General features: G+C 34.8%; 1 protein-coding gene across 1 annotated transcript; it reads right to left on the reverse strand.

Moving 5' to 3' along the window:
* Positions 1–1,181: 1,181 nt before the first annotated feature.
* On the reverse strand, positions 1,182–6,833 carry LOC107793995 (protein LIKE COV 2). The gene is made up of 7 exons (XM_016616442.2): positions 6,485–6,833; positions 4,660–4,712; positions 4,467–4,576; positions 3,190–3,357; positions 2,530–2,627; positions 1,886–2,012; positions 1,182–1,589 (listed from the first exon to the last, which is right to left on the reverse strand). The coding sequence occupies exons 1-7, from the start codon at positions 6,590–6,592 to the stop codon at positions 1,489–1,491; spliced, it is 765 nt and encodes a 254-aa protein (XP_016471928.1). The 5' UTR covers positions 6,593–6,833; the 3' UTR covers positions 1,182–1,488.
* Positions 6,834–15,751: the final 8,918 nt, after the last annotated feature.

The following is a 15,751-nucleotide window of genomic DNA, read 5'->3' on the forward strand; positions in this document are numbered from 1 at the left end:
ACAAAAAAAAAAATCTTGAGAGGGTTGCTGGGGGAAGGGGAGAGGGTGTAGGGTGGTGCAGAAAAATAAAAAAACAGAAAAATGAAAATAAAAAAAAAAGTAAAATTTTTTTTTAAGGGGGTTTACGCCGTGGGGAGGTGGGGTAGGATGGGTGGGTGGTGCAAGAAAACAAAAAAAAAATTGAAAATACAAAAAAAATAAAAAAAATAAAAAAAATTAGGGGGTTTTGCGCGGGGGCGGGGGGTGCAGAAAGACAAAAAACAGAAAATTAAAAATACACAAAAAAATTCGATCTTATAGTCGTCTTCTTTGTTCGAAAAATGCACAGTGGAAAGGGATGCTAGTCGGCTCGGCGAAGTTGTAGCCCAAAAAAAGAAGATCCAGAGTGATTCCTCACCTATCCTGTCAGGGGCCAGTGGAACGCTCAAGTATAGATTCCCTATGCTCATGTAAACGGCTGGGGCCGGCCGGCCCGTAGATCTAAAAGGATCCAGTCATAGGCCTGACCGGATCTCGTTTGTCCACAAACAAAACAAAAACAAAGTAGGTTTTTAGTAGTAGTTCATGAGACCTTTGAAAATACAAAAAAAAAAAAAAAAAAAAAAGTAAAATTGGGACAACTAAATAAATTTCTAGATAAGTTGGGTTGAGATCCCTTTGTTTTGGGTGAGTTTCATGGGTCGTATTTGGATTGCTTAATGGATCAGAATGGGTTATAAAAAATAATCAACTTGGACTCGGCCCAAATTGACCCATGAGCCAAAATGTTTGTAGCCTAACCCATTAATCTTTGGGCGGGTTGAATGGGTTTGGGTTAAACCCTTGTATTTGTCTTAAAAATATATTGAATATATACAAATTACTAATTTAAAACCAGTAATTTAAAAGAACTTAAATCCCAAACTCATAAGCTTCAAATCCTATGAAGCAAATGACCCCCTATATTCACATAAAATCTGCTTTCCGATAAGTAATAATTACAAGAAACTTTGTTTAAAGGCTTATAAGTTAACTCACCAGAAACATTTACGTAAAACTTAATTAAACAACAACAACGACTTAGTGTATTCTCACAAATGGGATCTAGGGAAGGTGGATGTACCTGACCTTACTCCTACCCTGAACGGGCAGAAAAATTATCTTCGATAGACCCTCAGCTAAAGAAGTAAGACTTAATTAAACGATTCATTAATAATTGTATATTATTAACTTACATACTATCACTTACTAATATTTTAACATTCATCCAGTTGGGGTAACATGATAACTGACACATCTTGGTTGGATGTTTCATTCCCTGGAAGTGGATGGGAATTAAACCTTTAACAACTTTGCTTCAAACTAAGAAGGACATAATAATAACAAACTGAAGGCAGAGCAAATGAGAAAAAACAGCAATGTATATATGATCTCTTCCTCCTTAGCAACACAGTCCCACCATACTAATTAATTACAAACATCCTACATTGACCATATTCATCACCATTGTTACTTAATTCTATTCAGTGGGATTCTTTCACTTTGTCCTGCAACCCTTTCCACATGAGAAATCCTTTGTGGCATCGTCATTCCTCCGGAAACAATGATCTCTGCATTTTGGCTTCAATGTTAGAAACACTTGAGAACAGTTTCATTAACAAACCCAAAATTCATTAACATCAATGTCTTGTTCAGATACTTTGATCTTCCATGTAAGTGTAATGCATGACGGGGGCGGCCAAAGAGGCATTTGCACATAGCTTTACCATAACTTTTACAAAGATATATGATTTACTAAACTAAAGATCATTAAATAAGATGCATGCTTCGACCAGTCACCAAGCTATTAGTACTAAACAAGGAGCGATCATTTTAAGGATGAGTTGTCAAAAGCTAGAAAACGTACCAATGCCTTCACGGATGGACAAATTTGGTCTTATAACGTCTTTGGCGTTAACTAGAAGTATATCACCAATATACAAATGGTTTGTAGGAACAAAAACACTACACAATTCTTCATCCCCTTCATCTGTCTGCAATCCAGAAAATAGTCAATGTTGAATATTGATATCAGCCAACAAAATAATAAAATGCTCTTTTTGCTTGTTCTAGTTTAGTAGTCGCTCTTTCTGCTTCTCATCTCTACCCACTGCGCGCGCGCGAGAGAGAGAGAGAGAGAGAGAGAGAGAGAGAGAGAGAAAGAACATTAGGGGATTATCATTGGAAAATGCTGGTTTCTCAAGTGTAAGAACTTATGCACATCAAAAGGACAATCAGCACTTATCAAATAAAAGGACATTCAGCATTTATGAGTCACTACAAGCTAGAAGGGAAAAGAATATAGCCCAGTAAAACCTTGCACGAAAATTAGATACCACTAGGAAAACATGAACTTGATACTGAAATTAAGCTAAAGAGAAACTCAAATGGCAGCTTTATCTAGTCTACTATAGCAGCAAATGAGAACAGGCATTTTAAAAATGATAAAGAAAATGGTTTTCCCTTACAGCATGTTATCTTAAGGGAAAAAATGATATCCAGAACAAGTACCTGAAGGGTTACTGATGATGTTATAAAACCAAAAGCATATTCACCCACACGAGGATGACGAATGATTGCCACTTCCTTAAAAGCAGTGGTATTTTGATCTGCAGATTATATAAGAATGAAAAGTCAATATCAAGAACACAAACTAATAAGAAAACGCAGCAAAAGCAAAATACTCCATGAAGCAACCTCAACTCCCCAAATTAAGTATTTATAGACTTCAAAGCACAATTTTGATTTATTATCTGTCTCGGTGGTCCTGATTCCCATGCTTTTTGACACTTTGGTTTATTGAAATGAAAGTCTAGTACACCAAATGAAAGTTCAGTTCAGATTTCACGTTTTTTTACTTCACAGCTCCGAATTCGCTCTTCCGAAAGAGATTATCCTTTCATTTTCTTTCTTTTGTTATCTACCCTATTGCGATGAAAGAAATAGAGTAATATATTCTGTAAATTATAAAAAAGCATTTTTGCACAATCTATCCTGAATTAACTCCATTCTCCTCTTTTCCCCATTCTCTCTCAGGCTGAAAGTTGCAAGAGATGGGTCCATAAGTGATTCGATATGTGCACCACTACTTGCCTTTTCCAGTATCAAAGAGAAGGCAAGTTTCATTTCCTCTCTGTCTTCTATCCACAAGAATAAAATTCTGTAGCTTACCAGGAGATACTGCAGAACTAATCTGCTTTGAAGCTGAATATAAGTGTCTGACAAATGGCATTCGCTTAATAATCCATTCCCCAATCCAGAAAACACTAGCACCCAGCCAAGACGAAACAAAAACTCCAACGAAGAACACAAAAACTAGAGATGTGACAAATCCAAGTCCTGCACCACCAACAAGTGTCTCAAAGATCAGGAGATCTGGCCAATATACAATGGACAAAACAACATTTGATACAAGTAGGGAGGTGGGAACACATCAGCCAAATTCATGGAAACATGAGATTTATCAATCATGCATGACACATGGAAAGATAACACACAACATAATGGGATTTTTACCAGCGACCTCCATCACCTCCAAACATGACGTACTACAACTGATGAAATACTAGATAATTGATGACAAAGAATAGAACGAACTGCTTCCTCACAAGCGAAAGGCATTTACAACTCATGGGAAGAGAAGGCTTTTTTTAATAGGGAACAAAAGTCATGTATTTATATATATGCTGATCTCAGCATCACGGTTTCTAAGAGCAAAAACAATTCATACAAATTGGTCAGAATTCTTTTGCAATTGATACCATGCTCTCTCCTATGATCAGCAGGAACCACTGCATAGTTGCTAACACAAGGTGTTTTTCTTTTAAAATGAAATATTGTTAACACCAGGTTATGTCGTGGGATCAGTTCTTTTAACTAAGAAAGTAAAGCACAATCAATCTGAGGATGTTCAATCCTTGTTCTTGTAGTTATGCTAGTCAACCACGAGCACCTCAGTCTTATATAGCTGTATATAGTTGGTATGCTCAGTTACCACAAACTAAACTTTAATCCAAGCTCTACTAGTATGAAAACAAATAATCAAAGTTGACAAGTATCCTGACAACACGACCAAAAAAATATATAAACATTAAAGCTTCTCCTTGCTCATATTTCCCTCTGACTCTTCACCGAAGTCCAAGTAGTGAGAGCTCATAATATTCCTTTTGTTCCTTGTCTTCTTGATGCAAGGAGATAATAACTATGTACATAATGCTTATAAAGAGTTCCATGCAGCTGACACGTTCAAATACAAAGATAAAGTTGCAATATTATCTTGTTGAATCACAGGTATACCCAATGATAAAGTATCTGAAAATGAAATACGAGTTGGATCTTGAATGTGTAGGAGTACTGAACAATTAAGTATCAAGAAGATGGATAAACCATCTTAATGCAAAAAACTAACTGCAGCTATCAAATTTTTGGAAAGTGGAAAATGAAATTACCAAATATGTCAATGCCAAGTTGTTCATATAGTGGACTGAAGAAGCCATCAACAAACTGAATAAACCACCACGTCACAAAGAATGTAACTGCTACCGGAAAGAGAACTACACTGCGATTTCAAAGTATAGAGTGGTTAGCGCTTGGCAGAACCTATCAAAATAGGCAAAGAAACAGATGCAAAAAGCAAATTACCATCCAGTCATAAACTTCTTAGACACCCAGCTTTGAAGAAAATAACAGCAAGCCTGAAAAGGGTGTATCAAAAACTATTTAGACATCTGCAAGTAAACTGCCTACAGGCATATGTATAGAGAGAATTGCTTAAATATGTCCGTTTCTTCTCAAAATTCTCACTAAATATACACAAGAAAGCACAAATAAGTTCCAGGCTGAAAGTATATTGGAGTACAGTTGGTATTAAAAGGATTAGAGAAAAAACATCTCAACTATCTATCAAACTGTTACCCTCTAAAGAACCTGGATTTTTAAATCATTTTTTCTCGCATTGACCAATCATTTTCGAGTTTGGTTTCTGGATTCAAGTTAATTATAAGCATATGCAGAATATATAGTGGTACTGGGTAGGAAATGAATAGCGGATATACAGCTCAACTTTTCAAAGAAACTGGATTTTCTAAAGAATTTAGTCTGACTTGGCCCACTTGTTTTCCAGTTTGGACTTCTTTTCTTGATTCAAGCTGTTAAAAGGTACTCGAATTTTTCATAATAACCAGATAAAGGACTAAGTAGCTAAAGGATTTCTAACAGTAACTCTTTTTATTTTGATAAAGAGGATTTTAAGTTTTACCACATAAATTTTCCCAACTTGAAGACAAGAACTTATGTTTGGCGTGCATAAATTGACGCTAAACCCCCAACCCAAATAATCAACTCCATTTCCCATAAAGCAGATAAGATAAACAAAGTTTATGACTTTGATCATATCAAAATCAACGTGTTGTTATTAGAATGCTCATTTCCTACATTTTCACATCCAGAATATTAGAGTTTACTTTTTGTGCATAAATTGATTCTAATTAATCGATAACCCCACAACGCAAGAAAAATTAAAATCCCCAATTCACAACCTTTTTACTTGAGCAGATAAGATGAACAAGTATCAAAATCCCATTTAAGGAATCAACTCCTGTTTGACTTCAGTATATATTAGTATTCTCCATACACTTATAAAGGTACCGGTTTTCCAAATTGGTGGTTCAAATATTGTTGATATATACTACCATTTGACCCCAAAATTAAAATATCAAGCACAAGCACCCACTTCCCATTTATACAGCAACAACAACAAACCTAGTGTAATCGCACAAGTGGAGTCTGGGGATGGTAATGTGCACGCAAACCTTACCCCAACCTTGTGAAGGTAGAGAGGTTATTTCCGATAAACCCTCCGCTCAAGGAACAGTGAAATGGAAGCAACCAACAATAACAATAACAACAACAAGAAGAAAAAAAACAAAGACAGAACCTGTAATAACAAAGATCTAGAAATAAGAAATCAGGAATAATACTAATACTACTGGTAAGAATGACACAACGTGTAATAACAAAGATCTAGGACCATTTCCCATTTAAACAACCTTCTTTTTTCCTGTTTTTGCCACCATGTGTTCAAACTCAAAACATTGCAACATGAATAGCACTTCCTATAGCAAAGAAGAATACCTATCCCCCTTTCTTCTTCTTTTTTTTTTTGGGAGGGTATTCACCATTTTTTCTGTGACAGTAATGTCCTACCCAGCTTGTGCCCACCTCCATTATTCCACAAGGTACCTGCTACCTCCCACCAACACACAGGCACCAAGTAACTCTGCCTACAGTAAGCAAATGGGAAAAAATCACCTCAGTGTTTTTTGCTCTCCTAGGATTTGTTGTATTTTCCCCTTTTTATTATCTAAGTTGGATTTATAAGCAAGAGTAAATTTCCTCAGAAAATAAGAGCAGCCCAAAAAAAAAAAAAAAGACGGGCAGCATTTGATAATTAAAAACAAAAACAGACCTTGCGGGTAGAAGAATTAGGGGAAGAGGGAGGTGATTTGATGGGGTCTTCAGGATCTTCAGTGGCTTGACTCAGTGGTACTGATGTTGGGTCTTTCTCTTCCGCCATTTTTCTCTTTCTAGATAGATCTCAGGATGAAGAAATGGAGATGACTTGCAACAGCACAGTGCCAGCTGAGATTGTGTTGTGAGATTAGTTGGGAAAGTTTGGGGTTTAAGAGAGAAGAAGAGACTTGTGAATTCTGTGATATATGAGCTGACCTTTTTCACTATGTAAACTTAGAACTGAAGGGAAAAAAAAAACTAGGAAATCTCTATTCAAATAATGAAATGGGAAGAACTAATATCATGTTCGGATCTCAGGCATATCTAATTATTAATACATAAATAAAATTACCTGGTGCTAGTTAAGATATGCACAAATTGGCTCGTAATATCAAAGGTATTTTAAGAGTTTTAATTAGTGTTTGAACAAAAATATGGTTGAAACTTGAAAAAATAAGTTTTTGAATATGAGATAAAAAATAATTTTTGAAAGTTTAAATTGTATTTGGACATCCATTTTATTTGAAAAAAATTTGAAGTTTTGTGAGTAGAAAACTTCAAAAACTACTCTAGAGCTGTTTTGTGATTTGAATATTCTATTTTTCAAACTCTGTCAAAAAATAATTAAAATCTATAAATAAACAAAAATTTGCAAACAAAAATTGTAAAAAAAGCTCTCAAATTTCATGGCCAAATGGAAGCTTAGTGGTTTTCAACATGCAATTTCTATACGAATAAGTATAATGTTTAGAGAGTTTAAAATTATAAAGTGTATCAATTTCTTCAGAACAAATTTTTTAAAAAGAAGTACATAAAATTCAGCGGAGAAAAATAAAGCATAGTTGGGATAGGGGCCAGGGAATGGGGATTGGCAAGTGATGCACTTGAGCTTGAGTGTCAAGTTTTTACTTGAATTCAAAGTGATAGATTAACTTAACCTTTCTTTTACGTAGCTTGTGAGGGTCATGGTGCACGGGAAAAAAATTATTTTAAAATATGTTATTTATCTATATTATTATAAAAACATGAATAAAATTTTGGATTACAAAAATAACCTTTTAATATTAAGCATAATAACTCACAATAAAAGGACATAATCGGAATTCTAGACATTAGCCTTGTAATCCTATTAATTTTAGGACAGAATACTACACGTTAGGAATCCTACATGATTACCTTTAGGAATTCTATTAGTATAATTATTTTCGGGCATAGATAGTAGCCTTGTAATCCTATTACTTTTAGGATATACTTCTTAAAAAATTATTATTATTAGTTTAATTTGAAAACGTATTATATTGTCCAAATTCATTTAGAAACAGGAGAGCTCATATTATTATAAAAGCACGAATATAATATTGATAGATCGAAATGCCCCAAAAATATTAAACAGAAGAACTCATAGGGAAAGGACATAGCTGTAATAACTTATTTTTTGGACTACAATAACTTATATGTTAATTTTTTAATATTTAAGATTTTAAAATTAATACAAGCTTGTCTATTGAATTCTTATTAAAAATATGTAGGAAGTTTTAATAAAATCAATTTCATAAGAATCCTCGATATTGGTAATACATTACCACTTTATAATATTCAATATCGAAAAAAAAAGTAATGCTAAACGGACTGCACAAAGCGCTGAAATTGAGGAAAAAATACCTACGATAATATATTATTATATTATATTTGAACTGCTTTCCTACTCAAATAATTTTTTTTTGTTATTAATTTTTTGTGTAATATAGAAAAATAGACCAAGTTATTATAGAACAACTAAGAAATTTTTTTAAGAATATAAATGTGTGAGAAAAGAAAGAAAAATATTGGTAAGAGCCAATACCACTAATGATTTTGCAAACATAAAGATCTAAAAGTGGAATGTCATCGATCTTTTTACTCTTTAAAAATAAAATTTATGGTGGATAAAATTATAATCACGGTTAAATATTCAAATAAGAGATTAACTAATATTAAGAATCTAAATCAACAGAAAATAAAATCAAATAATTAAATCTTTCGATTAATTATTTAGCAAGAGAATCCAATTAAATTATTTTTTAAAAATCATCATATGAGTAAATTTATTTATTTTGAAATTGAAAAAAAATATAATATTAAAAAGGTCCATACAAGTATTTGAGGAAGCACAATCAAAACTAAATCCTGAACAAGAATAAGCTTTCAAGACTATATTATAATAAATTGATCCTGGTATAGCGCGATTATTCTTTGTAGATGCCTCCGGCGGAATCGAAATAATATTCCTATGTCATGCATTACTTGCAAATGTCAGATTGAGAGGCATGATATTGTTAGCAATAAGAACAAGTGGTGTACCAACAATAATTTTATTATGAGGTCGTACAACTCACTTTAGATTTGATATACCTCTTCAAATAACTGAAATAACCATCACAAATATATAAAATCAGATCAATAGTACTAAATTTATAAGAAAAACAAAAGTGATAATATGAAGTGTTTTTGGCTAATCGTCAGACGATGGAAACAATCGCCCAGAGTTTTAGAGATATATTGGATATCGATGAACCGTTTGGTAGAAAAGTAATAGTTTGGGATGTGATTTCTGTCAAGTACGATCAATAGATCCAAAATTGGCAAAAGCAGAAACTGTAAAGCTACACGTGCCGTTATTAACGTGCAACGCACGTTCATAGATACTAGTATTAAACAAATGTAAATAAATGATATATGATTTTGTTATATACATTTATTATTTAATTTTCTATCTTAATTAATCACTAAACTATACTAACAAATTAGTATATGGAACGTAAATTATCGAATACAAGAAGAACTTATTTGAGATTGTGTACGGGTAAAATCAGGGTAGATTTTCCCCGATTCCTTGATGAGGAAACGAAAGGGAAGCACGACTCAACGTGACTATAAGCGAGGCCGAATGACTACTTGTATCAAAACCCGGGAGGAGTGAACGATGCAACTGCGATCGGGCACGGTGGAATAACGGACCCAAACCAAGTAAAGTTTCTAGACCACGAGAAAAGCAGAGAATGGTTGTGCATAACGAGTAGAGAGTCATAATATTCGCCCTCAACTGGATATTACAGCGTGAATCCCATCCGATATCAACTGTGGATCGACATTTACCGGAAAAAGAAGATTTTTATCTTTTTCAAACTTGTACTAGGACTGAAATTCTCATACTATATAAAGGGGAAAGTTTCTTTCAATTGAACACATTGTGACGCACAAATCAAAGCAATAAAAGTTTATTTTTGTATTCTAGCTATTATTCAAAGTATTCTTCATTCGTTCTCTTCTTTATTCGCAACTGAGCTCATACCTAGGGTCTGATCAATGTCAAATTTCACTGTTCAACCTAAGATCAGGCTTGATCATCATATTACGATTAGTTTGATCTTTTGTTTTATCTTTAGCTGAATTACTTGTTATTCTTAGATCATTCATATTGAATTAAATCACATATCCTTTAAACCGCGTACAAATATAATTGTTACTCATTTTCTAGGGTAAATAGTTTGGCGCCCACCTTGGGGCAAAGGATAATAGTGGTGATTTGATACGAATCTCCATAATTTTTACGCCCCGCAATGTTACGTCAATATTACTTCCCGCAGTATTATATTTCGACAATGTTATGCTCTGTAGTAATATGTTATGATATGCTCTGTAGTAATATGTTACGATGATGTCACCCTCTGCAGTAATATATTACGATGATGTTACGTCCAGCAGTATTAAGTTAGGACAGTGTTCTACCCTGCAGTATTACATTGCGGTAATGTCAGACTTCACAGTATTAAGTTACGCTGATGTTGCACCCTGCAGTATTTTACATTAATTTGTCGTAAGGTAATTGACATCAGTCCAAGAAAAAGATTATTTGGGGATTATAAGGATTATGCTATTTCACAAGTGATTAGTAAATTCATGAAGGTGAGAGGGGGAGCAAGTGTAAGAAAATGAATTTTTGTCAAAGTTTGGCATTTTGGGATAAAATACGGCCCGAGCTAAAATACCCGGTATTTATGGACTAGTGTCATACAAAGTACTATATGGCCATAATAGTAAGGTGTACAAGATATGTTAAAAGAGAGTAGTATTTAATTAAATTGAGATAATTTTTAAATTATACGGGTAATTGATTAATTACCGGGTAATAGGACATTACTTATTTATCTAATAAGTGGATAAGGATCATTTATGAGCTGCTACATGGCATTAAACCAAGCCAAAGTGGCATCAATGTTTGATGAGTCTTAAGATATGGCTTGTCTTGATTACACATAAAAAGGATTACAAATAAACCAAAGCACAAAAACAAAAAAGCTGTCATATTATACTCATATTGAAAGCCTTTACATTGAACATCTCATATGTTGTTACGTCCATTTTCATTACTGGTTCTCATTACGTCCTTTACAAAGAAGAAACTTTTTTTCATTATTGGTTCTCACTAAAAGGTAAAGCTTTTCAATCACCCTTTGGCGAGGTTCTCATCTTCCTGGAGGTCGCCTGCTTGTTCCTAAATGAGCCATCTAAGTTCCAACTTATTTTTATGGTCGGAACCTACCTATTCACTTGTCTGAGCTTTATGATGAAGTTCTCTGCGCTACAACCAACTAAATGCTTTTTATTCCAAATAAAAGAGAGTTAGAGGGATTGTCAAGAGAATCGGTCCGGGTTTGTTAAGGCTATCCCTTCTATTCTTTTGGCATGATCTATACGATACGAAAGAAACATGCAAATGCACAAATTCCATAAATGACTCTATTCATAGAAGTATTAGAGATATCTATGTTCTTGAATTTTCATGTGTCACAATATATTATCTTTTGTTCATGGGTCTCAGAATAATACACAGTTGAAAAGGTTTATCACAAAGAAATATTGGAATTATTACATATTTTTCATGCATTTCACTCATTTATACATGTGCATTGACCCATGACCAGATGGCGTTATATACGCGTATATATGTAAATATATGTATATGGTATATGGGAAAAGGTTACGGCGTTATATACACACCACCACCTGATCAGCTGGTATATGATGATGATATTGCCCACAGTGGCTAAAATATGATTCAAACGACGTTATATACGTGTATATATGTATGTATTCAAATAGCGTTATATACGCATATATGTATGTATATATATATATATATATATGGGATATGGGAAAGGTTATGGCGTTATATACGCACCACCACCTGATCAGCTGGTATACGATGATGATTTTTCCCACAGTGGCCGATATGATATGATGGGATGCCCTCAGAGGCTGATGATGTTATGAAACATGTACCTATGCACAACATGACATTCATACGCATATGCATGACGCTAAAAGTATTTCATGATTTATAGAGTTATTCAGACTTACAGGTTGAGTCAAGTACTTTGTATTTCTTTCATGTTTGTTATGTACTTATTTATGTGCCTTACATACTCGGTACATTTTTCGTACTGACGTCCCTTTTGCCTGGGGACGCTGCGTTTCATGCCCGCAGGTCCCGATAGACAGGTCGAGAGCCGTCCAAGTAGGCTATCAGCTCAGCGGAAGATGTTGGTGCGCTCTATTTGCTTTGGAGTTGCTTGTTTGGTTAGTATGATTTAGACGTGTATTGTTTAGTATGGCGGGACTCTATCCCGACCTTTATGACATTTATGTACTCCTAGAGGCTTGTAGACATATGTCGTATACATGAAAAGATTGTACGACCTTGACGGCCTATGTTTGAGTTAATAAATGATTATGTTGGCCTACTAGGCCCGTATGTCACTTGTATATAATGATGCAATAAGAAAGATATGTTACGTTGGTACTCGGTCGAGTAAGGTACCAGGTGCCGGTCTCACTCCCAGGTTCGGGGCGTGACAAAAGTGGTATCAGAGCAGTTCTGTCCTAGTGAGTCTACAAGCCGTGTCTAGTAGAGTCTTGTTTATGCACCACACTTATAAGGAGGAAGCTATAGGGCATTTAGGATTGCCACTCTTTGTTCTTATTCTAGATCATGTGGTAGAGCTCATTTATAAGAATTCAAATTCCAAAATTCTATTTTATTCGTAATAAGACAATATCTAAAGAAGGTTGGAAAGAGATATGGTTGTGGAAGAGCTGAGTCAGAGGGCTTGGATTTTTGTATAATGTATACGATAAGTAAATGTGTGGTCTTTGGCAGATCATGGGTGCACTGAAAGGTGTAAACTTCCTGATAAGAAGACTTAAGGCAAGAATACCTATCCACCTTAATGGTGAAATACAATGAGAGATACAGAAGATAAATACAAGTTTCAACAAGCAAAAGAAGCAGATGATGAAGAGTACGAGGCGCCCAATTGATGAAGATTATTAGCATTACAATTCCGGTAGAAAATATAAGCATTAGGAGTTACCCTCAACAGTAACAAAGGTATATACAATTGGTCGTACCCATCTCAGTTATGCCCTATGGGAGCTAAAAGGTGCAGTTTAAGAAAATGACATAACATCAGGACCTGGCTGGGGTTAGAGTAAACCAAAATGGTAGTGGATTGTTTGTGTTAGTTGACATTTTCGAAGGATATTGCAAGTGAGCTAGTAAATCTCCTTGTGAGACACCCAGATGGTACACTTTAAAATAGTGCAGCCAGATATGTGTACTACAAAGACATGCACTATAAGCCTTGAAGGAATAAATATTACCTTAGTGCGGCTCCCGCCCCCAGTAAAGAAAGAATGTTAGTCAATTGAAAGAGCCAAGGGATGGAGCAAGGGGAGCCAAAAGCAAAAGAATATTTTGTTCGAGTTTTCAGAGTAAAGCAGTAGACATAGATAATTAGCGGGAGAAGAGAAGAGAGTTAATGAAGCATTATAAGTAAGATATGATACACGGATGATAATGGTAGGGAAAAAAATGAATGACAGTATTATAGAGTCTAGATTCAAGTGGAGATAAATACAAGAGGTGACAGGCCTTGAGGCAACAAGGGAGTATAGGCCATAAAGTTATATCCTCATTTCGAGAAACAAGTTCGTGACTCCAACGGGACTACCAAAAAGAAGAGTTAAACCCCAGAGTTATAGAAATCAGTATGGGCTGGTGAACAAGACAAACTAAACATGAATTAGGGGCTAAGTGATTTGATAATAGTCAGCATCATGAGAATTTCAGATTTGCGTTCCGGCAATGATAGAATAAACAACAAAAGAATATTCATGAGGAATTCCGAGAATGGTCGTTCAGGAAGATGCTTCCCTAAAGTAAGCAAAGTTTAAGGGACTGTAGGTGCTAGTTACACTAAGTGCCACCCTCGCGAGTAAGAAATTTTGTTTTCTTGGTACAGAAGGATTACCACAAGGCGAGTAAGGTTCATCGATGATGTGAGAAGACGCCAAGGCTGAAGAGGTAAAACATCTACAGGTAGACCATCCTTGTGGCTTCAGCTATTAGTACACCCCTAAAGGGGGGAATATAGAGTGATGTGGCATTAAGTCAGAATTAAGTGGTTCTAGTGACTATGGAGTGGTAAAGGAAGAATGCGATAAATGATAGAGGAATGAGATGGAACTTATCCAAATCTTACAAATACGCTACGATTTAAGAATATTGTGTAAGCACGACGTCAAGAAGAGGAAGTAAAGGTTCCTGCCCAAGCTACAACGACAAACAACGACCTAGTTCCTGCCCAAGCTGTTATTAATAAATAAGGAGCCAGTGCGAGACGTAAGTTAAGACAAAGAAAATAACTCAAGAAAGATTACGAGGAATATTGATATGAGAATGGGCCAACGAGTAGTTAGTAATTGGTCAGGAAGATCCCAGTTGTAGCTAAACAAGAGGTTATATCATCAGATCGTGTAAGATAAATATAGTAGAGCCCAACATGGAGAATTCAGTCTTGAAGAATATCATTATAATACTTGAGATATATTCAAACAAGAGTCGGGGTAGCTAAAGGTACTGTATGAGTGTTATGGGGATAAAAGAAAGAACCACTGGGAAAGCAGTCAAAATATCAGTTCAGAAGCAACCATATAAGCACAAGGACATGGAAGTAAACAACTACAGATGATTATAGGTAAGCAAGGATATAAAAAAAAGGTCCGTAATAAGCTCACAGCTTTACGAGAGTCAAGGGTTCTCCCTAAGTACTACAGTGAAGGACTAGCTGAGGAAATGAGGAAGAAGGCTTCAACTTAAGAACAGTGACCTAAAGAGGAAATGGTCTTGTAACAATAGTTTCACAACAACACTGTACGTCCTCCATAAGAAAGAGGAATCTACCGTGGCTAGTGAACGGGAAGTAAAAATCAAAAGAAATATTCAAAGATCATATGAGTTGTATGAAAACTCTGGCAAGTGTGGGCACTAAGCTAAGCTAAGTATGGACGCAACAAGGGGCAAAAAGACCAGGAAAAGTAATAGCTTACGTTAAAAGAAAGCTAAGATGGAACGAAAGAATTATTTGAACAATGATCCAGGGTTAGTACGTTATGGATACACTGTTGCGACCAAAACACTCACGCAAGTGTACGCGATCGACAAGTAATATAGTAGTAAGTAAAGTATCGTTCCCACGAGGAATTGTGATCAACTTCTCGACTGATGTAGACTCAAACAATTATCAATTCAAGCTAAATTATCTCAAAATATATAAAGAACCAATTTACAACTTACTTAATAATTGCACAATAATTCAACACAAAATTACTACACCAATTTCACAATATTTTTATAACAATTTGGGTAAAGATATTCCAGGGTCATGGACTTGCTAGAGATCATGCTACTATTTTAGCTTAAGATTGATTTATTGAATTATTCGGGTTATTGATTATAGGGTTAATAATACTCATAAGAATCTGTCGAGTCCTTATGCACATATTCAAGTTAAATTAATACATATATGTCTATGGTATTAATATTAACTCAAATGCATTTACAACTCCTATTTTTCAACCAAGCAAGGCAATTAAGTATATGTCTATCTTAATTGCGAATCTTTCACCCGATGCCCAGGATTCGGATCTTGCTCTATTTGATTCTATATGCAACCAAGAATTTCCTTTGTCAAGTTTAATTCAAGATTCGTAAATAATATTTCACTGTTAGCTACGCAGTAAAATAATTAGAAACAGAATCAAATAAACAACCCATAACAATAAATTCAAGATCTTCAATCTAAGCTTCAAATAACATAATTATCTAACATCCATGACCCAA

The sequence above is a fragment of the Nicotiana tabacum genome, chromosome 11 (genome assembly GCF_000715075.1).
Source record: "Nicotiana tabacum cultivar K326 chromosome 11, ASM71507v2, whole genome shotgun sequence".
Lineage (NCBI taxonomy): Eukaryota > Viridiplantae > Streptophyta > Magnoliopsida > Solanales > Solanaceae > Nicotiana > Nicotiana tabacum.